We start from the raw sequence: 25,535 nt of genomic DNA, 5'->3' as shown, positions 1-25,535 counted from the left end.
TGTGTGTGTGTGTGTCTTTTGAGTGATGACACAAATTCAAAATGATTAGTCAGTTTTAAAGACTCACTGAAACTATGGACAATAGCTTGAAATGACTCAAGGAAATGAATGGCACTTGCCAACAGATACAGACAGAGACAATATTAAAACATGTTATTAAACTATATTAAACCATTTCTGGCTGAGCTCTCTCAAGCGATCTCGTGATAACAAAATTAATCTAATAAAGCAATCTTTAGGAAACAACGGCCAGATATAGCCATTTTCACAATGATGATTAACTTTACATTACCAGCACCATCATTACACATTTAAAATGAATAAAATCATATCCCCCAGCTCTATGGAGCATGTTAAGCTTCATTATGAATTGTGTGTTAATTCCAGTGTGCTTAGCTGAGCTGCTGCTGACAGCATAAGAAAGCATTAGAAAGTATGTGAGCTGTAGTTTTGAGCAGAATGTTATAGAGCAAATTTAAGTACCCTATAGAGAACAACATAAAAGATATTCTGAAAATGCTCGGATCAGGAATAAATGCACACGTACCGTCTACAGAGCCAAACTCTCTCTCATGGGCTCTGGTGAGGATCTCTTTATACAGAGTCTCCGCCTGCTTAAACTTCCCCTGCTTCAGATAGCATGAAGCCTGAGAAAGAGAACAAATGGATCATTAAGAAGGATGGACTTGAATATTGTTACTAGATAACAACAATCACATGTTCCAGATTTCACTCGAGTATGCATGTATCATTGATTACATTATGTGCAGAAAAAAAGTTGACAGATCTATACACTAAAATAAATGCACCTAATTAATTAGAAACAAACCAGTGCTTGTACTTGATTGCAGTTGGTGTTAATTTGATCAACAACTGTCTGATGACTATCAGTGGCTGATATATTGACACATCTAATCATAACTGGCAGAAACCCTAAACCTCATTCTGAGTATTTACTCTAAAAGCTTCTTCCATTATACTAAAAGCTGAATGATCCATATCTGATATGTAAAATCTGCTAAGATGACAGAAATCCTGCAGCAAATAACACCGCAGGGCTCCACACCATATGGATACAGTTCTTAAATTTAAACAAAAGCTGACAGAGTCAGATCATCATTTCAATATGAACATGCGGTATTGTAATGGGATATTTGTTCGCTAAGTTAATCTATTATTTAGCTCTGACAGTCTGCAGGAGGTTTTGTTTTCTCGAAACAAACTCAAAATTATATCCACAAATGGAAGTCTGCATGTTTAAATGAATGTCTGGAGTGTGTTTGTACCAGGTTGTTTTTGGTCTTGGCCACATTGGGGTCGTCGGGGCCCAGTTTGGTCTGGTAGATCTCCAGGGCCCTCTGGTAGTAGTACTCCACCTCTTCATACTTGCCCTGGTTCTGACACAGCAAGGCCAGATTATTCAGCTGCTTGGCAACATCAGGGTGGTCCTTTCCCAGCACCTGACAAACAAAAATAAACACACACACACCAGGTTATTCAGCTGCTTGAGACATTAGCAGTCTTACACTGATTGTAGCAGTTTACACCCACACCAGGTTATTTGTCTGTTTGGAGAGGTTAGGTCTATTACTTGAAATAGCCATCCACACAGAACAAGTTTTTGCATTCCACTCTGCTGCTTTTCCATTGTTTTTCTATGCAAACATGCACTAGACAGATGTGTCTGACCACATCTTTTGTAGGGTCTTGCACGATACAGCATTCTAAAAAGTGGCACATTTTCAGAAAGCTGTCATGCGCAAGATGCTGCAAGCAAAATGTTTTTCAACCTTTTCAAAAAAAAATGCATGTCTAGACCTTGCGTTTTTTTTTTTCATCTCACTGCCTTGCGTCTCAGGTTTTTGCATTTCATGCATTGTTATTCTATGTAAATATGTACTAGATTTGACTGCTGTACTTGCGTCTCGCATCTTTTGCAGCACCTTGTGCATGACATGGTGTTTTAAAGATGAAATGCTGAATTGCATTTTTGCATTCACCTGCGCTGCTTTTCTGTAGTTTTTCTATGTAAAAATGAGATAAATGGATGTGTTTGATCATTGCATTTGTGTCTCACGTCTTTTGCAATGTCTTGCGCATGACATCATTCTAAAATAGTGGTGCTCAAGTTAAAAGTAGTTCAAATTTTAAAAACAGATCTCTAGCCCTTTCATTTTTTTAATTTTTTCATTACTTGCTCCTCACTTTTCTTTCTTTTTTTAAAGCAAAACGCATTCTGTATAAATGGCCCCTGACTCTGCTAACTGAACAGATTTATTTTTTTGTTTTAGCAAAAGCAGCATTTACGTTACTATTGTTGTTAGATTTTAATAGTGATCTGAAATATATATGAAATAAAATGACTCATGAATTCATTCCTATGCTGTCTCTCTCTGTCTGTAACAGACAGGCCTTGAGGGTGCTTTTACTGATCGACTGCAGTGAGCATCTCTTTTTGTCTCTCCCTCTCTGTGGGTGTCCAGGCGCCTATTGAGATGTTCACAGGCAGGGGCTCTGTGACTGTCTGCTTACTAGGGCTGTGATTCAGTGATTGTGATTGCTGAAGTTGAATGAAAACTACTTTCAACAACATCATCACTATTCTTTACATAAATTATCATTATTCGTTTCAGAAAGAATACACAAGGGCTGGTCAGTGTTACAGTAATCCTACCATGGTTCCTAAAAGACTTTTATAACAATGTGTCATCAGCAATATTATAAAGAAAAATGTTCAATATATAACATATTATAAAACAAATTGCTCTGTCTCTCAATTCTATTTGAAATAATTGTGTTCCAAAGTAGCTGTAAAATGTAAAACTCATGTGACTGTGCGCAGATAAGATGCTTCTTTTTTAACAACACACAAGTCTTATAATGTGAAGATTTTTTTTTTTTTTTAGGTGATGCAAACACATATTCCAAATAAATATACAGAATAATAAAAAGAGATAGAGTGTGTGGCGCAGATAAAGTATTACCATATGATTATTTAATACACAATATACCACATTTAATATATATAATACCACTTATAATTCCTATATCGTGATGTGTATATATATATATATATATATATATATATTTTTGTTAAAAGACACTATCATACCAAGTTTGGGATCGGAAAAATATTCAATTATTCTCAAAAAAACTCCATCAATCCCAACAAACCTAAAACTATTCTTAAAAGCATAAAACATTTTTTAAAAGTTGATTAAAAATACAGTAAAAAACAGTAATATTCTGAAATATTATTAAATTTTTATATATACTTTCTATTTGAATATATTTATTTTAACATGTAACTGATACCTGTGATGCAAAGCTGAATTTTCAGTATCATTACTCCAGTCTTCAGTGTCACATAATATACAACACCCATCACAGCTTAATATTTTTGTTAAAAGCATGAAGCATTTTTTTCAGGATTCTTTCATGAACAGAAAGTTCAAGAGAGTAGCATTTATTTGAAATAAAACTTTAATGCATCCTTGCTAAATTTAAGTATTAATTTCTTTAAAAACAAACAAATAAACAAATCTTACTGACTCCAAACATTTGAAAGGTAGTGTACATTATTGTAAATACTGCCCAAGAAAGGATAATGTGAAATGTCTGCAAAAGTGAAGCAATGAGAGTTTGGATTCAGCAGGTTGTCTAAGCTCTGGTGTGAGACGCAGCACTCGGAGTAAGACTCTCAAGACTTCCAGCAAGAGCTTTATCACACAGGCTTAGAAGAAAACTCTCCATAAAGAGATCGAAATAAATCTGTGACACAGCGTGTCTAAGCACACCATCCTCATCTGCACCGAGGCAGTGCGGCTGCTGCAGGTGTGCTGTTCTGCAATGTGCTATTTTTGGATAGAAAAAAAAAATTTAACAGAGTACTGTGGAAGAGGAAGATCGCAATAAAACTCCAAGAAACAGAAAATAGTCTTAAATAGTAAATTGAAATAGTAAGTCCTTCTCAAGAGGTCCAATGGAAAAATATGAATGTCCTATTTTGGAAGGATAGGTGTCAGTCTTCCTGAGCTCTACAAACACATCTTGAAAAAGAGGCTTGTGGGTAATTTCAGGTGTTTTAAGTTCACAAAAAATTGTAAATGCATTCAATGCAGAATAGTAATAACCCCTAAGAAAATAAATAGGGTTTCTTCAGCTTCATTGCTTATAGCTCAGAACATAAACGTTTTTAAAATGTTTCGAGACTCTTTTCACAAAACTAAAATAAGTCAGAGCTTCTGAAGTTCGATGCCTTGTTCTTTAGTCTTTTAATGAAAGGAATGAAACGTAGAGAGAGAGAAAGTCAATGTACAGAACTCAGAATATGAGTTCTGCTTTGTAAAAGTGATTGGAAAAAAAGGCTAACGTTATTATAAAGACATGCGCATGATTTCATCAGGATGACCTCCCACTCACCTGCTCTCTGATCTCCAGTGCCCTTTTACACAGAGGCTCTGCTTCCTTGTACTTCCCTCGTTTGCCATAAAGAACGGCCAGGTTGTTCAATGTGGCAGCCACCTGCATATGCAGGAAAACAAGAATATATATTTATATACATAGATATATTTCAATCATACAGCTACAAAAGTCAAATAATCAAAATCAAAAGATCAATCAAACAATCAAAAGAACAAATCAACAATTGTGAATTGGTGCAATTATTTATATGCAAGCGGTCATTTCATCTTACTGAAAATAATTACTTTCTGGAAATCTGATCAAGGTGAAATGTTCCCATTGTGGGGTGCTTAGCACGCACACACACACAAACACCCTGTGCTGTGTTACAGATGTGTTCTGATCAAACTTTGATTTAGATACCTCAGTGCATGTGAGACACATACCTGTGTGACAGGCGGAAAGAGTGAGAAAAAGTAAAGATAAACAGTAGGGCTGGGCGATATATAGCGAATACTTAGTCTTTTAATGATATATTCATAATACTATATATATGTATTTATTCTGGTGTCAAAAAGGGTGATTTCTTCAATCAGCAGAGCCATCATTTGATCAAATAACAATTTTTCATGCAAGTACTAAAAAAAGTAAAAAAAAGTAAATCATCCAGGCATGCCCCCCCCCCCCCAATTTTTCAACAAATGCACACAATAAAAATTTATATTTAAACATTTTCATTTACATTCACCAGAATAACAGTACACATTAATAATACATCTACCGACTTTTTTTTTTAATAATCAAAATATTATATATAAAGACTTTTGTGTGGTGATGCAAACAAATAATGAAGAGCAAATTTTATATCTGGAGGATTGTGATACCTGTTTGAAAAGTGCATTAAAATCATTATGAAATTCACATGTTGCTCAATTTCATATCGTCCAAAAATCATCATAAATAAATTTTGTGAGAAATCAATATATCATCCAGCTTTAAGAAACAGCCAGGAAGAAGATAGAGAACGAAACAGAAGACGGATCTATAAGAGGTGTTAAAGTATCTAACCTCTGCAGAGAATTGTGGGACGCTGGTCCTGATGAGAGGGCAAGACATAAGCTTCACATCACAAACTCAATAAACCTCAAGCAGCCTGTGCTGCTTATTTCAATACACACACAATATGCTCACACACACAGCAGAGACAAGCTGTTTACACGGTTTTTTCCTGTAATGTGGAGAGCACACCGAGCCAGACACACTGACGAGTGTAGGACGGGTTCTTACCGCAGGGTGGTCTCTGCCCAGGGTCTTCTCTCTGATGGCCAGTGCATCATTAAGGAGGTTTGCTGCCTCTTTGTATTTATTCTGATCTCTGAAGAGCAGAAAACACATTCAAATCAATCTACTGCAATTCGTTGAGCAACAAAGGGCTGTTGCTAAGGTCTTTCAGAAAAAAAGCTGTTTCCATGGCGACAGGGTGATGGCACAACAGCCTAACGTCCCAAATGCTTTGCAAACCGGATATTACCATAGTTTACAACAAAAGCTATAGATGATGAGGTGTTAGTCACATGCTTAAAACTATACAGTAAAGTCAGCTGTAAACAAGTATATATTACAAAGCTGAAGTGTTCTGCTGACCTGTAGACGAGGGCGAGAATGTTGAGCATTGTGGCTACATCAGGATGATCGTGTCCAGATGTTTTCTCCAGATCTTCCAGAGCCTGTTTGCAGAGAGGAACGGCCACCTCATACCGGCCCTGCGAGGCGTACTGGATCACCAGATTGTGGAGGGTCCTGAGACGAGCGGGGATCTCGTAACCGCCCTGCTGCGCTGCTGCGGCTGCACTGCTGTGAGGAGGCTGGACTGAAGGGGAAAATCTCACAAAACATTGAAAAAAACCTAGCACCAATAACAAAACAACCTCCAAACTAGACAGTATTTGTACTATTGGCCCAACCCTAGTTCCAATACCTAGTGAGCTGCCTACCTAGACAGTATTTGTAGGCATGACGGACCCAAAACAAATGGTGTTCCACACAGTAGAGGCAGCAATATGATATGATGAGGCTTCGAAGGTGCATCGCTTTAGTATTTGTGGTATATATTTGTGCCCAGAATAGATTATAAAATAAACAAAATAATTTTCAATACACATTCAAGATACAACCAAACTAAACAAAATGCTGTTAATGCAGGGTGTTTCAAATCAATTCAAGACTTTTCAAGTTTTATTTCAGATCCTGCCAATGTAGACAGCAGCAAACATTTAACTTTTTCTGGAATAAAGTCTGTGTGTTTGAGTTAAGATGGTCAATTAGCAAAAGTCAACAAGTAGTTTCTTTCTAAGCACTTCTTACTAATACTGTCACTTATGTGCACAAGATCTAAAAGCATGTATTGCAAGCATGTGAACTTGCCTCAGACTTAAAAGACGAAAGCAAACTTCAAATTAGCCAACTCAAATAAACTAAAAATTATTAAAAACATGGCAAAATGACAGTGAAAGGATTACATTGGCAGCACTTCAGGAATGAGAAGAAGAGATTAATGCGATCTTTCTTAGAGCAGATTAATTTCAGCCTCTTTGAAAACGCCTGCTGGAGATGATTTACTGCAGGGAGGCATCACTGAGAGAGAAACAGCCGTCTGGCATTCATGTGTCAGAATGAGGGCTAATCTGAGCACGCTCAGGACTCGGCAGTGTCAGCCTGCGACAAATGATGCCACAAACTCCCGTGCACTGGAGCGCTCTCTGTCACAACACGAGCAGCGCTGCCCTTTGATCCTGCTCCACAGTCAGTGAGCCAATTATCAGGCAGGAGAACAGACAGTGTTCAATCAGAAAATAAGTAAAGAGAACAAATCTACTTACCCCCATTCCAATCATCAAACTGCTCATGTCCAGTGTTTAGTCAGGTCAGAGGTCCAGAGATGAAAGCTACTTACTGCCAGGGCCCGGCTCATCCTGCTCATCTGGGAAAAGATCATCCAGTGTCTCCCGACTGGAATCAGAGTCCTTATCATCCTGATGAGAGTGAGGAGGAAAAAGGTGGAGAGAAGCACAGAGTAAGACTTCAGAAAAAAAGACAGACAGAGATAAAGGCTCTATGATAAATGTCAGAAGGGAAAATAAGATCGAGTCTCACTGATGGACTGAGGTCCTGGTCATATTTCTTGAGCTGGTTCATGAACTCCAGATGTTTCTTCTCCTCCTCCAGCTGGGCCACGCTCTGCTCACTCTTCTGCAGCCGCTGCTGGGTTCCTGCCAGCTCGTCTCTCAGCCACTGGTTCTCCTGACACAGCCTCCGCACCTGGAGGACAGGAAAAGCAGCCTCAGGGCATTTTCACACTAGAGCTTTTAGACTAATTTGTGGAAGTAAACAGCAACAGTGACAGCCCACTTTTTCAGCAGCCCCACTTCAGGAAATATTTTCCCCTTTATTTTACCTACCCATAGTCATTAAAAGAAAAATCCTCAATAAATCCATAAACCAAGAACATTATCTTACATTTCTAATCTTTAATGAGAGACATGCATGAAGGAAAAACTATTATATACAATAATTATATATTATTGTACACTGTAAAAAAAAAAAGTTTGTAAAAAAAAATAGTAAAAATGCTTTAGTAATTGGTGAACTGTAAGTTAACTTCCCATATACAGTGAAAACTTACATTTTAAGTAATTTTACTGTAAAATACTGTCAACTGTATTTTTTACCGTAAATTTAACAGAATACTTGTTTACGGTGTATGATATTTCTTGGTAATTGTCAGTAATTTATTAACTAGCCAAGAATTTGATTAACAATGTGATTTTAATTAATTTTTTTAAAAACTGACTTGTTCACACAACTTGGAGCCAAATAATACAATGTGAAATACAATGTGAAAATATATTAAATTATAGCAGGGGGGTGGAATCGAATTTGAGGTTGGATCTTGCAATCAAACCAAACCTGTGTGCCTGTACGCCACTGAACCCAAGAGCACAGTTTAATTTGTGATGTGGTGCAGTACCTGTGCTCGAAGCTTCTGTTTCTCTGCCTCCACTGCACTCAGATGCCCTGACAGAGCCATCATCACCTGCACCGATCGATAAGAGAAAGAGAGAGAGCAGACATGGTGTTACTACGGTTACCAGCATATTTATTCAAAAAAACAATCCCCATTTCATCTAGTGCCCTATGAATTCTGTTTTATTTTTTCCTAAATTAAGTTTTTTTTTTTACTTTTTTGTTCCATTTTGATTTTTCTGGATTCAGATTTTTCTCGACTCCTTTTTAATAGTTAAATTAAAATTTATTAATCAAAAAGCATCTAATTAAAATCATGAATCTTATACATTTTCACATCAGTTTATTAAAAGTTTAACAAAAATTACATGTTTAGGGCCCTATGAAATGTTTTGTTGTTTTCTCACTATATTTTTCTTTGTTACCAAATTCTGTGTTTTAGCATGTCTAATTATTCGAATGCATAAAACAACTTAATTTATTCATTTCTTTCTTAAAGTAGCCTTATGATTTTTTTTCCCTCAGAAATTCTGTGTTGTGTATTTAAATTTTTCTGGTTATCAAATGAAGGCTTAAAATGTTTATTTCATTTATTTTTTAATTATTGAAAATTGAGCAAACTTTATTTTTTGGCAAACAAAAGGGGATTTAATTTTAAAATTAAAACAAGGGAGAAATGTTGTGTGATTATTCCTTAAAAAATAATGTTTGCTTCATTTTAGTAGTAGTACTAGGCTATGTACATTCTACTGAAAAATAGTAATAGGCACAATATTTTCAAATCAAACCGAACTTTTATTTTGACAGGTTGCCGTGAATACCTTTACAGTTCTGTGTATGTGATATGACGCTAGTTTTACTCAAATCAAACGCATGCTCATGAAGTGACTCTCAGAGCAGTTCTGGAGATGCTGTGTGTAGTAAATGAAACCGCACGTCTGCGCCATTCATTAACAGAGATACGCAGAACATGCAGGATTCATATTTAAATTTACAGATACTAGTCCATATCGCGATTTAAGTGTAATGACCTACTTTTGATTAATTTGTTCAAAATTTGACAAATTCCGTGACATTCTGTGTTAAACTGTAAATTCCGTTTTTATGACTGGATTCCATCTGCGTTTTCCGCATTGCGGAAATCATAGGGCCCTAATTATCCCACTTTGGAAGCATTTCCACACTGCACCTGTGCTTCACTAAGGCCCAGCTCCAGCATCTCCATAGAGCGCTGGATCATGGCTGTCTTCTCATCAACAGCACGACCCTCCTGGCTCTGTTTGAGGCATCGCAAGGTCCCCATCAGCCCCTCCAGGATGGCTTGATGTTCTGCACGGAGCGCCTCCAGCCCCTGCATGACCTCCCGTGTCCGACATAGCAGCTCATCTTGGGACAGCTTCTCTCCGAGGTCCCCCTGCTCATCCGTCTCCTTCACACACACCACGCTCGACATGTCCTCACGCATCCTACAGAGAGATACACAACATAAGAATGAGAACAGAAGTCTGGGAACTTCTCCTGTTAAGATGAGTGTGTTTGTATAAATGATCAGACATGAAAAGACAGTGAAGGCGATTAAATGAGAGTCGTCTCTTCTTTGTTCTTGTCCTTGCTCTAGAAACCCTTAATGAATAACTTGAGTCACTGTAAATGTGAGGTGGCAAAGAAAACTTTCCAACATGTCTAGGAAAAAGAATGAATTCACAACCAACTCCCAAAAAACACCATGGGAACTGGACCCAGAATGCACTGTAGAAGTTATATGGGGCAACTGAACCAAACATCTCCTCAAACTGAGTTTTATTTGCTTTTAATTCAGATTTGGCTTCTCTCACTGAGCCAAACATCCACATTGCCTTCAGGAACTTATATAACAGGACTAGGAACCGAATGGGCTTGCATGTAGTAAATATGCTTAGCCCACTTGCGACGCTTTAAAAAATTAGTTTCACTTAACAATATTCAAGTTGAGGCAATGGACATCAGCTAGATCAAGATGTTAGCTCAGATTTAACCAAATTAGTTGAGATGGACTACTTAGATAATCAGATTTTTCCGAGAGTGGTGCTTGCATGGGCAAAACACTCGGATACAATGCTATGGTGCTCTAGATGGCTGCCAGGGCATTACTATGTGGTTGCTAAGACATTTTTAGCATGTGCTATGTGGCTATTAAGGTGTATTGTGTGGTTTTTAGATGGTTGCTTACTGATCCAACATTAGTCTCTATGATATTCTGGTCTCTAGATACCTAGGCTCAGTTCTCTTCCTCATTGAACATCTATGGGATTTCAGCTTGTTTTAAAGCCTTTACTTGTGTATATTAAGCCCAAAGTATACTTCAGTTTTGATGTGAATGCTTAGCGAATGCAAGTAGAGTGGAATATGGAAAATAAGTGTGTTCTGCACAGATGGAGCCCCCGTCGGTAGATTTTCGACTGATTGCACATGTTGAATTGGTGGCAGAGCCCTGCTACAGATTCGTGTGTGCAAGGTATTATATTTGTCAAAAATTAAAAAAAAAAAAAAAAAATCAAATTGACTTATTGAACAAGACTGTTCTTGCTCTACGGATTTATTCTTCTGAGAGCCATAAACGCCATATGTGTGTGGGGTAAAACCATGAATCAAAATGTGAAGTGAACAACGCTTCCCATTTTTGGCACACATTGTCTTCCTGATTGGTTATCTATCTCAAGTAGTAAACTGCCATTAATCCTCATGTTGATTAAATAAATGCTCCACGATTCGAAGCCAAATAATACAATGTAAAAATCAATCAATAAAGAAAAAAGATATAAAAAAAAATAAAAATTTTACACTCCACAAATAAAACCAAATCTGTGTGCCTAGGTTACCAAGTCAAGAGGGCGCACATATTTGCTTTGTTTTGGGTCCACCTTTCAGTTTGAATGACAAATACAGACTAGTGCCACCTTCAGGTATGGAGAGTTATTTCCACTCACACAGGTGCTGAACACACATGCTAGTTGGCCGTCTTTGAGGTGTACTCAAGTGCAACATTTCCACCCCAAGTGTAGGGGACTTGATGTAACACCACAATAGGCTTCTACTGCTGCTAGCTCTTTGATGTCGGTTAAATGTGTCTGGGCCTTTTTTATCATCCACCAGGTGAAATCATAAGTGTTATCTCGAAGGAAAATAAGAGCGGACCACATAATTTGAGGGATCCTTTAAGTTCGTAGCACAAACAGTGTCATATGAGTTACACACCAACGTTTAATACTTACTGTGAAGTATTAATCACTAATCATAAGTATTAGCTAGTAGCTTGCTTTAGCAAACACAACGAACATGGAATTCAAAACTAAAAATAAGACAAAAAGTAAGTTCGCTCTGAGGTGCAACAACAACGCAAAACTTCAAGAATTTGAGAGGCTCCTCACTCTTCCTAGCCTGACACAGGGACACAAAGCAGCTGTCATGGTTTTTGCCAAGACACTACTCACCTGGTAAGGCAGATCACGGTTGCTAAGGCAGTGGGTGAGGCACGTTAGCGCAAGCGTACTGGGAAAACCCAAAGAGAAAGAAGAGAGAACCTGAGATTGCTGCCCTTTCAAACTCAATACATCTAGACTACAGCGAAGATGTTGGGAAAACCCATTCATTAGAAATTAACACATCTCCTCAGCTTTCTTTTCTCTTGTGAAAACAACCGCACAGTCTCCTCCCTACAATGCTGATGTAAAGAAGAGGTGGGTCTATGTGCTGCTCCTGAGCTTCGGGCCTGTGCTGTATTCCTGTGGGACAGGAAATGGGAAGCGAGACGGCAGAGATTCATGTGACCCATAAAGCAGCTCGTCATCTTGCATGTGACAACCACTGAGCAAGAACACCATTGCATGATGGGAATCAAAGTACTGATTAATGCGGCACAAACTGTTCAGAACATAATTTCCATAGCTCTTTTCCAACAGGGACCAACCACTAGAGTCTCTCATTTAATCTAGAACCCCCAATAATGTTAGATATTCTTGTTAACAATATATGTGACCCTGGACCACAAAACCAGTCTTAAATCTCTGGGGTACATTTTTAGCAACATTAAAAAAAAAAACATTGTATGTTATATATTGTATATATATATATATATATATATATATATATATATATATATATATTATATATATATATATATATATATATATATTTATTTTTCTCTTATGCCAAAAATCATTAGGATATTAAGTAAACATCATGTTCCATGAAGATATCTTGTAAATTTTCTGCCATAAATATTTCAAAACCTAATTTTTGATTAGTAATATGCATTGCTAAGAACTTCATTTGGACAACTTTTTTTCTCAGTATTTTGATTTTTTGTACCCTCAGATTCCAGATTTTCAAATAGTAGTATCTCAACCAAATATTGTCCTATCTTAACAAACCATACATCAAATGAAAGCTTATTTATTTAGAGTTCAGATGATATATAAATCTAAATTTCGAGAAACTGATCCTTATTACTGGTTTTGTGGTCCATGTTCACATATATTAATTTCCTTAAGAATATTAACAAACATCATTACATATGGTTATTATGAATATATATTAGAATGCAAGAGCATTTATTTTGTAAAATAGAAAAATAATCGTTAATTTAAGTCAATAAATCGATAATCATTTTCATTTTTGGTTGATAACCAATAAACTGCAGATATTAAAATGGTAAATTATTTGTCTAAATAAATTAAGAATAAAATACTAAAAACTAAAATCTATTACAAGTGACTTCATATATACGTATGAAAAATGTATATTCATTTTGAGACTTGCTAAAGATTGTTTAAGTGTTGTTAATAAAATCATTAGTGTATTTAAAGATTGTGATTGTTAGTATTAGATGATGGCAAATGTAATCTAAATGTAAAAAAAGAGGAAATGAGAATGTTCAATTAAACATGCAATTAACCAATGCTAATAACTAAAAATTTAAAAAATCCTCAAATACTGGCAGATATAACTGATATGATCTCTACTTTTAAGAGTAAAAAATAAAATGTAAATAAATAAAGATAAACACTTAAACTTATTAAACCAACTTTTAGTTGCGTTTATGCAACCTATCATGAAAACTGACTCATTAAGTTACAGTTTACATGCAGAAATTGATAAAATAACACTCTCCTTGTCTTGTTCCTATTCTGCATAATGATGATTTGTGTTTTCAGATGAATTAAAGAACAAAGGTATTGGGGGACAGAGAAAGGGCAAAGGAAAGGTGAGCAAAAGCACGGCAGGGATGGGGATGCAGATTTCATGCTTCTGTTTGAAGTGTAAATGTGTGTTTCTGTGCTTTGTGCTGGGGTTATGCAATCCCGGTTCTTCAAAGTACAAGAAATACACTAAATAGGTAACAGATTATCTAACCAGCTTTAAGTAATAATAAGGGGCACATAGAGGACACAAGTGGAGTGACAAAGTTGATGAGAGGAAAAGGAGGCAGAGATTCCAGAAGTTCCTCTTGCTTCTATATCCAAAATCCAAGGAAGTAAAAACACATTTGCAGCTGTTGTAGCTTCAGGGAAAAATCAAGTTTGTTTTTGAAGTGTGCACTATATAAGCACACATACCAGGTGTATTAATTAGAACAGTTTTAATTGGTATTAGCTACAGCCCCATCCGTTCAAGTACCTTTTTATCAACACCTTAACAGAAACGTGTTCCTTTTAAATCATATTATACTGGATGCCAGTTATCATTACAATGATTCATTTTAAAATAAACCACTGATACTGTAGCTGAAAAAAGACTGTCCCTTTAATGAGGCACAGTTTGTTTGTGTTTCACAAGTTTTGACAGTTCAGAGCTCAGTAGCATCTGGCGTTAGTTGAATTGTGAAGAAAAGAGAAGTGCAAGTGAGATGAGATGAGTCAAGACAAGAGAGTGACAGAAATCTACATCTGCCGTGTCTTCATTTATATGTAAAATACACATTTTTAGCACAGGTTTATTCCAAACTCAATGCTGTACGCATAACTCTTACATATTAATTTCTTTCCTTAAAAAGACACTGCACGTGTTAACATTCACATGAACTAAAAATGAGATATTAATTGTGATTATTTTCATCTTTTGATAGCCCTGATATTTTTAAGTCATTATTTTTGTTTTATTGATTTAAAAAAACAAAATTCTAATGTTTCCAAGTACCCCTGAATTGGAATTATAAGTTAGAATATTTTTGAAGCAGGACAGACCTTGGAGCACAGAGAAGTTTTCTTCAGACAGGCAAGAACTTTGATTTCAAACTCTGAATTGAATTTATTTTAACTAAAAAAGAGAAGTAAAAAGTCAGTAATAAAATAATATATAAATGACAAGCAATGGCACAAACAAATACAATAACAACATACAACTGTGCTTTTTCAGGTACTATTCAGGTACAGAAACGGTATCATCTATTTAACTTTAAAATAACACTGGTTAGTCTGTAATGTATAAATGAACATTAATGACAGACAGCAGCAGGTTTATTCAGGTTGCTGTCTCTTTAAGACCTCATGCACGGATCTAACTGTTACACATAGCCTAAGTTTTGTTTCTCAACTGTTTACATTCACCTAATAGCCTATACACCAACAATGCTTAGTATAAATCGACTGTTTACGTGAATACTCATTAAGACAGGCATTTTGACAATTTTGTATGGATTTGGCCGTTTAAGCGCAATAGGTGCAACAACTTCATTCTATAGTCGCGTGCGCTCAGATGCGGCTCTAAGTGTGCAAGCTCACAGAAAGAGGTTTCACAAAGAGCATGCAAGTACTGAATTGAGCACTTGAATGTTTAAAATATAAAACTCAAAAGCATGTGCAATTGCTATTCCGTGAAACTGTCCTGAGCGTCTCTCACGCTGAAATATTCGCAGGAATTTCCCGCATTACAAGAGAGGAAACTGCGGGTATGAGTTGAATTACGTGCAATCCCTCACCGAAATTCTAGCCCTGAAAAGTGTGAAAATCTGACTCAAATCCATAAAGCAGTTTGTGGTCTGAATGTTCAGCAAAAGAAAAAAAAAAACCACATTAAATCAATTCGTACGTGGTTTAAAAAAAAATTCACAGCTGTAAACTAAGCAGTAATCACTATTAGGAACTATTTTGAACACAACACATGCATAAACATGTCAAATTCAGCAATACCACCTGTGTTTATGTTGTCTTGTGTGCATCAGTCGTGCAGCTCCATGGCGAGATGTCATGATAGACAAGAGCAGAGGGAAAATTTACACTTTTCCAAAGACAAATGTGCAGTGTGAACTAATCCTAACAGTATGAGATCATAAATGAAAAACACTGCAGGCCTGAACACCTCCTACTCAATTACATGATAACAATCAATCCTTTATTACTGAATCTGGAGAGGATGAGGCAGAGAACGCTAGAGATGCAGTTTAAGGAAGTTAGAGCCTGAAAGCAGAGAGCTGAAGGGATTGAGCAGGTTGGATGAAAGGCTCATTAGAGCTGTTAAGCCGATAGAAGTACTCCAGCATGACTCACAAAACTGTCTACTGGGTAATACTCTCCTGTGACCGCGGGGGAAGGGAGAGGGGGTCGAACCTAATGCCTGTAACTATAACAACATCCACGCTCCCGAGTCACAGGAAGAGATATTGCTGACATTACAGGAAGGCCACACACCAAGGGGAAAAAAACAGGACAGAGATTAAAGGAATAGTTCTCCTAAAAATGACAATTCTATCATTCACTCTCTTCTTCTGTGAAACACAAAATGAGATTTTTTTAAAGACCATCCTGGTCATTATCTCAGTAGCCTATAATTTAAGTGAATGAGTGCCATAATAATCCATAAAATAATCCATCCATTTTGGGTGCTATATTCCAAGCCTTCTAATGTCATGCAACAGCTTTGCATGAGAAACAGAGCCAAATTTAAAGTGACATCCACCTGCGTCATCTAAATAACATGTCAGTTTAACTCGGTTTCATTCATGGTTTCACTTGTTTTTAGTTTCAGCATCATTACTATAATCCTCAGTCTCACACGATCCTTCAAAATCATTCTAATATGCTGATTTGCTGCTCAAGAAACATTTAATATTATTATCAATGTTGGAAACAGTTGTGCTGATTAATACTAATATGGAAACCACAATACATTTTTTTTTTTAGAATTCTCTGATGAATAAAGTTCAAAAGAACGCATTTATTTTTAAATAAATAACTTCTTTTACCGCATAAATGTATTTTGTCACTTTCGATCAATTTAATGCTTCCTTGTTTTAGTGTTATTTTTGGGAAGCATCTTGATGTCTCAGTTTTTTAGTTTCAGCTGTGCATGAACAAAAAAATTGAGTGAAACCGTGTTAGCATAAACAACGAATCAAGAAACCCTTGTTATTATGTTACTTTTAATGGAGATCCTATAAAATCAGGTGTATTGTGTCCAAAAACATCCAAGTGTGAAGACTAGGACATATATCAATACCAAAGCAAGCAAAATCACAACAAAACTAGCAGTGTGACTTTGTGTTTTTGCACATATATTATAGTAATAACATTTATTATTTTATGTACATAAATACCATGGAATATGAATAAGAGAATCGTTCAGCAACTGTATATCAGAGATACACAAACATTTTTATCAGCCAAACCTCTTTGACCTAAAATAATTACTTTAGTTACATCCTGAGGTTTTTAGTTAATATTTTAGTAATTAAAGAACACATTCTCAGCTGCTGATTAATAGTCACATGACATGCTGGTAAACTAATCAAATATTGAATAATTTTTAATAAGTGTTTCATTTTATTGTTTTTATTTTACATTTTTTTATTTTAATCATACATATTTATGCTTTTTATTATTAAATTAAATTATTACATATTGAAGTTCACAAATTTCTATATTACTAATTATTATATCATTAATTATTGGCTTTTCATTTACATAAACCCCATTTTGTGCCAGTTTCAAAATTTGCAGACAGCATAGCTAATGAATAATAAACTAAAGTTTTAACTCTCCCATTGATCCCCAGAGGAGAACTTGCCCGAGCTCCACACATTCACGCCGCTCAAAGACTGAGATCCCTTCACTAAAACACAGATGCTTTCACTGAGCAAAGACAGACTGTATGTCAGCTGGGCAAAGCCAGCCATCTGCATACGAACTAAAAAGATCCACGTCACACAGAAAGATCAAGCACCTTGTGCTCAGATGATACCAAGCTTGTGACTGTCACGAAATTGGTTATCTTTTATTAAATATTTGGGTTATAATGAATGAGTTCAATGATAGTGGTGAGTCAAACATTATGCGTTTCATTTAAAACAATTAAAACCAATTTCTTGCAGCAAACGATTTAATTTGATTCTATTCATCACTCAGTCAACTGGTCTAACGAGGCTTCATCTGAGACCAGCAGAACCAGTTCATTAAGACATTTATTAGGGAATTAGGCAGCTCTTAATAGGAAAGAAAAAAACATCTAGAGAGCTGTCATGATCATTAAAATGATTTCATATGGTTACAAGTTTGAGTGCATCTCAGACATACAGCTGAGCTACCATTCAGAAGTATTCATTACTTATTTGGTGCTCAGTTATTAATATTGGTTCCTAATAGTAGAAATGCCTTATCATGAGGCAGAAACATCTATCTATCTATCTATCTTGCAGTGATTTTAAACTTATTTAATGATCATACTCTTATCATGAGGCAGGCTGTGATGTGGTCCAACATGCATAATGGTGCAGTGATTTTAAACTTATTTAATGATCTTCTGGTTTAAAGGGATAGTTCACCTTCAGCTGCTGGCCCCCATTGACTTGTGTTTTTTTTCATACTATGGAAGTCAATGGGGACCAGCAACTGAAGGTGAACAATCCTTCAAAACAGCCGTCCTCGATCCTGGAAGACCCCTGTACTGCAACTTATGATATAAATCAGGTATATTCAGTAATGGATCAAAAAAACGTGCAATGCTGGGGTTCTTCGGTAGCAGTATTTGAGCTCCACTGTTTTAGGGCTGTGCCACGAACAGACCTCTGGTGCAGTGACTGACACTGAATGAACACAGCTCTGTCACTGGGTTAATATTGATCTAGCGCTGATCTTCTGGATGGTTAAGAGTTGTGTCTGGTGCAGTGAATAACTAACATGTCATGGCCTCACTGGGCTTCTGCCTTCACTTAACGTTACTCCCTCTGAGACACGTCTGACTCTCAACCCAAACATTTAACCGGCTCTAATAAAGAGACAGCGATCTCCGAGCGGTTTAACAGCGATGTAAACACTGGTTTGACAGGTATCCCGACACTCCCAGCGAGCCTCGCGTGTTAGCTCGTTAGCATGAACAACATCTTACCGTTCAGCGGAACATCCAGATCACACACAACCGTAACAGGGCCGGTTCCTCCCGGTCCCACCACGAGCCTCAAGCCTGTATAACGCTCCGCAGCCTGGCTGTGAGGGTTTGGGGCTGAAATGGTGAGTGTGTGTCCAGTCTTCCGGAGCTCGACGGGGGAAGTTCCTGCCCTGTCAGTCCGAGTCCTCCAGCACGAGCTCAGATCACAGAGTGGCGCAGAAACAAGACTCACAATCACACAGTCGCTCGCGAAACCGCTCGGATCTCAGCGCAGACGCATCTGTCTCGAGGTGCACTGGCTGAAAATGGCGCTGTGTTTCTCCCGGCAGCTTCACTCCTCCTCCTCCTCCTCCTCCTCCTCCTCATGAGGTCATTCATCCCAGGATTAAAGGAGAATATTCTACTCTCTTAACTATATTAGCATTGATTGTTTCTGTTCATTTAACTTTTTAGTTCGCAAATGTATACATAGTCACGCAATGTGGCATGATGGCAAATGCCATTAATGTAGACATTAATCAAAACCATCATGCCACAACTCAATAAAATATTAGCTTCAAGTATATATTTATTTATCCACATTATATATAACAAAATTCTCTACAAAAAATAATACACAAAATGCTCATATCTATAAAAATTAAAAAAATGTGAAAATATTAAGCATGAGATTAAGAGTAAAAATAACCATTAACTTTACGATTTTCATATATTCTGATCACATGAGATTGAAAAGATTTGGAATTAAATAGAAAACATCTCCGTAACATAGAAAAATAGAAGGAGTGGAGTAACAGAGATTTCTCCTGCTTCGAAGCATTTGGTAATCACTTCGCTTCATCTCTGAGAAGTTAAGAAATCTTTTCTCCCTTTAATTCACAGTTTTGTGAATTATTTTTATCTACCTCGATATGACAGTTCATGGAAATCATTTTCCTTCACACACAAAACATTTCCCAAAAACACTACAGAATCACAGAGAGGCTTTTATTCTATCAGTGTTTTAGCTTCAAAAATAAATAATCCTTCCCCCCCCCCCCCATTTTTGAATCACAAACATTTTCCAAAAATAAATTTTTGAGGTCACAGAGAGGCTGTTACTCTATAAACCAAAAACAGTGTCATTTTAGCTTGTAAAAATAAAAATCTTTTAGGTGTAATAGGAGGGTGAGTTGAAGGATACGGTTTGGGGTGAACTATCACTTATGGGTTAATTGTCAGGTTCTGAGCTTAGTTCACAGCAACATGGGTTAATTGTCAGGTTCTGAGCTTAGTTCGAAGATTGAGATTGTAAAAATATACCGCTACTTTCTCCTGAAAACTGAGAATGGACGATCTAGCCCGATGAACTGCATTACACTCTCATATTTACAAACACAAGCAGACAAGCATCTTCAGTATTTCACAAGAGCTCCAGATTTTGCTGCAGTCTTTGCTCTTATCTTAAGTGCTTTCACTTCCACACAGAGACAGCACCACAGAGAGTCGATTGATTTACAGTCTTTATTTGCATTTCATGTAGATTTGCCTTTCTCTCGTCCAGTTCCCCTCGTCTGTCCAGTCAGAGTCCTCCAGGTGTTATGTAGAGCTACTCTCGCCATCAGAAGTGTAATGGTGAAATTCCTTCCATACCATTCCCTGATTAACAAAAACATTTGTAAGAAATGAATAACAGGGAATTAACCCTGTAAAGCCTGACATTTTATTTTTATTTTTTTATGGAAGAATACATTACTGCTCTGCATGTTTTGCATGTCTCTCTTATTTAACACGGCTGATTCAGATAACCAACTCATTTTAATGAGATGATATTTAAATGCTTAATGATCAAAGTTATGTAGTTTTTTTTTATTTTTTGTGAGGGCAAAGCATATAATGCAATGTAATACAGTGATGACTGAGAGATGAACAAATAAACAGCCTTTTACTTGCTAAAGAAGCATGAATTATCAAGCAGAGGGCAGAAGGCATGTAGAAGATTGTATACAACATATTATATAATAGTCAGTATTTGAGTATTTATCTCACCTGTTATAACTGGCATGCCTTGTCATGTTTTTGTCCAAGAAGTGTTTGTAGAATACTGCCATTTCCTCACTGCTTAAAGTCCTTTTCCTTCCTGGAGCCGTAATAAATGACACATCATACACAAGGCATGTCCCCAACAACTTTAAGATTCAAGTATCAGGTCGATCCATATGAGCTCTTCAATGATTGATCCTTAAACATCGACATTTGGTTATATCTTTGCCAGTTAGTGTGATAAATACACTGTAGGTAATGTTCATATTAGACAGCTCACCATCATCATCTCTCTCTGACAACCCTTTTGAGGACAGCTGTGATCTCACATGTTCTTCCTTTTCCTGTAAGACAAAGAACTTTTTTTTTTTTTAAACTGTTTTAAGAGGCCAAAATCTTAAAAATATACACAAATAAGAATAAAATCCACTCTCTTAAGTATTTACAGCAATACAAATAATAAGCATATTTCATCAAGCGGCTAAAGAAATACACATTTACAGCACAAAACTACCCTCTAGTGGTGATAATAGTAAAGGAAGAACTTCAAGTGTTGATTTCAATAGTTGCAGTAACTACTCAACCTTCTTTAAATGTGTTTCCTGCATCAAACTGTGTTGTTTTAAGCTGTCACCGTACAGCTGTGGTTTACACCTTGCTAAATGTGAAGTTCTGGTTAGTCCAGAACTCGTGGCTCCAGTCTTCAGTGTCCTGTCTCAGGTGCCTCAACGTCCTTTCCAGTGGCGTCTCATTCTCTGGGATGTGGTATATGATGGGCCTCAGGTTTGACAGTCTGTCTGGAGGACCGATCCAGTCACATTTTGATGCTGCTGCTGGACTGAATCCGGTCCTCTACAAAGAAAAGATTAAAACAAGGCAGCATAAGAAATTCCCCAAAAAACAAACAAAAAACAATAATTCTGGTTACAATTAGACAACTGAATCTACAATAGTAATTTTTTTTTTTCTCATTTAAATTATATATAAATGATTGGATTTCAATAATCGTTAAGAAACTTAAAAGAAAAGGTAGGGAAATATGTGCATTTATAAATTATAAATAATAATAGCAATAATAATTACATTTAATTGGGGCATATAGTTTTTTTAAGCGTGCCATCGTGCATATAAGTGACAGAGTGTGTGTGGTTAATTTGAAAGAGTAACCTCTGCTCGCGGGACGTGTTTCGGTGGTCGGCTTGCGCTTTGACGATGACCTCGACAGCACAGGGACCTAAATATTAAATAACTGCCTGTTTTTACATTCATCGTTGATGAGTCATTGACCTTGACCAAAAAAAATTAATAATAATAATAATAAGTACAGTTTCTCCACTGGCCTCCGTTACAGCATGAACCTTCAGTACATTTTTAACACGGTGGATAAATTCAAAACAAAAGTCCTTCAGCTCGCTCATGCATCAGTACTTCTTACAAGAGAGGATATATATTATTGCTTTCTGAAAATAATAATAATATTAAACGTAACATATCGCGTTCTGTAACGAGTGCATTGCGAATTTTGTGTGAATTATATTTCCATAACAAAAAAAATAAAGATTTTTGTAACTTCCTGTGCTTCTGATTTAATCAAACTGGACGACCAAAACACACCATGAGTTACGAAACGTTTTTGCGACTATCCCTTGTATGTATCACTGTTAAAATATATCACATCAAATGAGAATGATTTCTGAAAGATCATGTGACACTGAAGACTGGGGTAATGATGCTGAAAATACAGCTCTGCCATCACAGCAATAAATTAAAAACTTTGCAAAATTGCAATAATATACCTGTTTTATTGTATTTGGGGTAAATAAATGCAGCCTTAGTGAGCATAAGAGATTCTTAAAAAACATTTAAAATCTTACTGACCCCACTTATTATTATTATTATTATTATTTTTTTTTATGATAGTCAGAGTGTAATTTTATTATATTCTCCTGCCAATTTAAAACGCCTGAAAACAATTTGACATGTATTCTCCTTCAGGCCGCTTATTTATTTTTGGACAGGTGTTATCGATGTTTAATCAATTCAACCCCTCGTAACTCGTTCGCTCTCGCTTGGCCAGCTGGTTTACAATGCACGCCCGGTGGTTGTAAACGGAATCGCGTCGTTATAATCTGTAAACACGGGCGCACCGATGGCTGTCCGCTGGATATGCAGGTAGGATGGACAGCCTGTGAAACACCATGTTTAATAAGAAATGTGGTCGTATAATTATGTCGTTAATTCATACAACACGCGAGCTGACCGGGGTCTCTGTGTGATTTAAATGGACGGGACAGCAGCAAGTTACACAGGCGGATTATGATTATTTCAAGTCATTTGTGTTGTTTTGAATGGTTTCACGCAGCTCAGCTATTACGTTTACAGCAGATTCGTTGACGTTGTTGCGCATTAAAGATGAAACCACTTTGTGTTGTGGAAGGGAGTCCACTTTTGACTTCATCGCCTAAATGTGTTTATCAAATGCGTTTATCAATGCGTCCCGCGCTGCATCGACGCGACACGCCTCCGGGGGCGGCGAGATAGGTTTATTTATTTATTTATTATGTATTTAATGTGTTCATGTTGAAGACCTGACAGTGTGAGGGATCCCTCCTGATGAGAGGAATGGTCTCCCCGGTGTGGTGCTTCGTTGGTGAACGAGTCGCTGTTTTCGAATCTTTTTTCGAATCTTTTGAGTGAACGAGTCATTCTTTGTTAACTTCCACACACTTCAAGATATTTTTCGTTTACTTAAGTCTCTCCCTTTTGACTGCTTTTCTGATCTTCAGATACTGAGTGTAGCACGATATTTAAATGGTTAGGTATACCGGTATCGTAGCAGAATGATAATGTCTTTAAATATCTTATGTGTGTCTGTATCTATATCATATCTTTATATATCTATATTTTTACGTGGTATCATTATACTCTTACAGCGCATTTACACCAAGAACGATATCGATAAAGTTTTAATAATCTTTCTAATTTTATAAGAAAACGGAGTCCACGACACGGCTATAGATTTTGATCTGTAATGAGAAAAAATCTGATTTATTATGATCGATTTTGACCTACTTAAGACATGCTTTAAATGTATAAAATTTAAGTGGACAATCAGATGTTGGTATTGTAAAAGTCACGCTTAACATATTTTAATTAAATTATATTTTTAATTTAATTTTCTAAAGATATGCTCCACTTATGAAGTGTAGACATTTGAATGACGGCATCCACAGTTCTCCAGATGCAGTGCACATACATGGGCGAAAGAGACAGATTGCTCGTTTTGATCGATTATATAAGTTATACATAACATGGCATTGACCTTCAAGCCTTATTCATCAACACAACTTGATATGAAATATGTCCAGGTCCTCCAGGTAAAGATGAATAAAAAGTCATCCCTTGCTTCATCGATTATTTTTCTTTTTATTATTTTAACACAATTAATACAATTTAATTCTACAAAAATATATGATGTTAGGGATGTAACTGTATGAAAATGTCATATCACAATGATTATAGTGACCTAAATGATCATGGTTATCAGTATTATCATGCTATTGTTAAAATCTGCTGGATATGTTCAAAGGGTACAGACACACAATGATGTCTGGATTCTAAATGACAACATTTATCTAATAGCATGGACGAAATGTTCAATCAAAGCTTTGAAAAGTTTCATAAAATGGTAAACCTCACACTTCAGCATTTAAGTAATCTGTATATTACATAGAGTGAAGATGAAAACAAAACACCATCAAATCTTTTCTGAAGACAGTCCAAAGACAATACAAGGTCTGTACAATAATATTCAAAACACAGTCTTTATTAATTTTGTTTATGGCAATTACAGTCTTTATTAGTAGCTATATGACTGATGTGAGATGAGACGTGGCAAAATTGATGCAGTGTGATTTGTCAGAGGAGTTCTCCTCATTTTATAGATGCCATACTAAAGTTCATTACACAGGCTACAAGCACCATTACTCTACTTGCAAGATTGAGAATGTAATGAAGAATGTCCATCTTTTTTTTATACCAAAGTTGTTTTTAACTTCCATTATCTTTTTAATCACTTTAGCTAAAAAGCAAAAACCCGCTCTTGCTTTGGTTTTCCTTATCTGACTATTTGTCTGGGCGAATGTGTTTTTGTGATCTGTGAGATTGTCTAAATGTGCTATGCTATTTATGATGTTCGACGCTTCGTGTATAATGTCTGGTTTATGCTTGTTTAAAAAAAAAAACACACTACTTTCAAACTGCTGTGTGGATGCTTTGGTCAGCGGAGTGGTTTGATTTTTACATGTCTAGATTGATAAATAAAAGATGGTGATCTGAAAATAACTTATGTTTGTGGCAAGGTATTAATTATGGCCTGGGATCTTTCAACCTGTTTCCATGGCAACCCCTCACTGTGCTCACAAAATAGGTGTTTAAAAAAGGAATTGGGTTTGCCTGAAATGCGGAGCATAGAAAATACCACAGCACACTTAGTTAGCTAAATATATCAGCCTAAACTCATGGAGTTATGATTCAACAATGGCATGTCTGTCAACAGATTTCAGCGTCACGAGCCTGTAAATCTGTGACTAGATATATTGAGCTTTATAATTGGCTTATTTTAAAATGTATTACTGCACAAATTTATCTTCATTTCAAATAAATGTAATTGGTAACCTAATACAAATATCACAACATGATGTTAATGCAATAGCACTACTGCCTCTAAT

General features: G+C 36.4%; 2 protein-coding genes across 6 annotated transcripts in view; both read right to left on the bottom strand.

The window, feature by feature from the left end:
• Positions 1-19,138, bottom strand: part of LOC109093738 (kinesin light chain 1) — a 34,066-nt gene extending 14,928 nt beyond the window's left edge. For 4 of the 5 annotated variants that reach the window (XM_042768589.1, XM_042768591.1, XM_042768590.1 and 1 more), the window contains exons 1-10: positions 18,784-19,138; positions 9,617-9,893; positions 8,432-8,497; positions 7,558-7,722; positions 7,358-7,436; positions 6,049-6,274; positions 5,692-5,779; positions 4,423-4,524; positions 1,287-1,460; positions 548-647 (exon numbers count right to left, since the gene is read on the bottom strand). In XM_042768589.1, the coding sequence (XP_042624523.1) occupies positions 548-647; positions 1,287-1,460; positions 4,423-4,524; positions 5,692-5,779; positions 6,049-6,274; positions 7,358-7,436; positions 7,558-7,722; positions 8,432-8,497; positions 9,617-9,892 (1,276 nt within the window). In that variant the 5' untranslated portion in view covers position 9,893; positions 18,784-19,138. The remainder of the gene's footprint in view (positions 1-547; positions 648-1,286; positions 1,461-4,422; positions 4,525-5,691; positions 5,780-6,048; positions 6,275-7,357; positions 7,437-7,557; positions 7,723-8,431; positions 8,498-9,616; positions 9,894-18,783) is intronic. The other variant, XM_042768593.1, reaches the window with a different exon arrangement.
• A 1,130-nt stretch (positions 19,139-20,268) lies between these two features.
• Positions 20,269-22,378, bottom strand: LOC109102347 (cytochrome c oxidase assembly factor 8-like). The gene is made up of 5 exons (XM_019115693.2): positions 21,973-22,378; positions 21,460-21,657; positions 21,086-21,149; positions 20,812-20,902; positions 20,269-20,421 (listed from the first exon to the last, which is right to left on the bottom strand). Exons 1-5 carry the CDS (start codon positions 22,072-22,074, stop codon positions 20,298-20,300), a joined length of 579 nt encoding a protein of 192 aa, XP_018971238.2. The 5' UTR covers positions 22,075-22,378; the 3' UTR covers positions 20,269-20,297.
• Positions 22,379-25,535: the final 3,157 nt, after the last annotated feature.

This window comes from Cyprinus carpio, chromosome A13, assembly GCF_018340385.1.
Source record: "Cyprinus carpio isolate SPL01 chromosome A13, ASM1834038v1, whole genome shotgun sequence".
In the NCBI taxonomy this organism is placed as follows: domain Eukaryota; kingdom Metazoa; phylum Chordata; class Actinopteri; order Cypriniformes; family Cyprinidae; genus Cyprinus; species Cyprinus carpio.
Note: the sequence above shows the minus strand (reverse complement) of the source record. Positions and strands in the feature narration are given on the sequence as shown.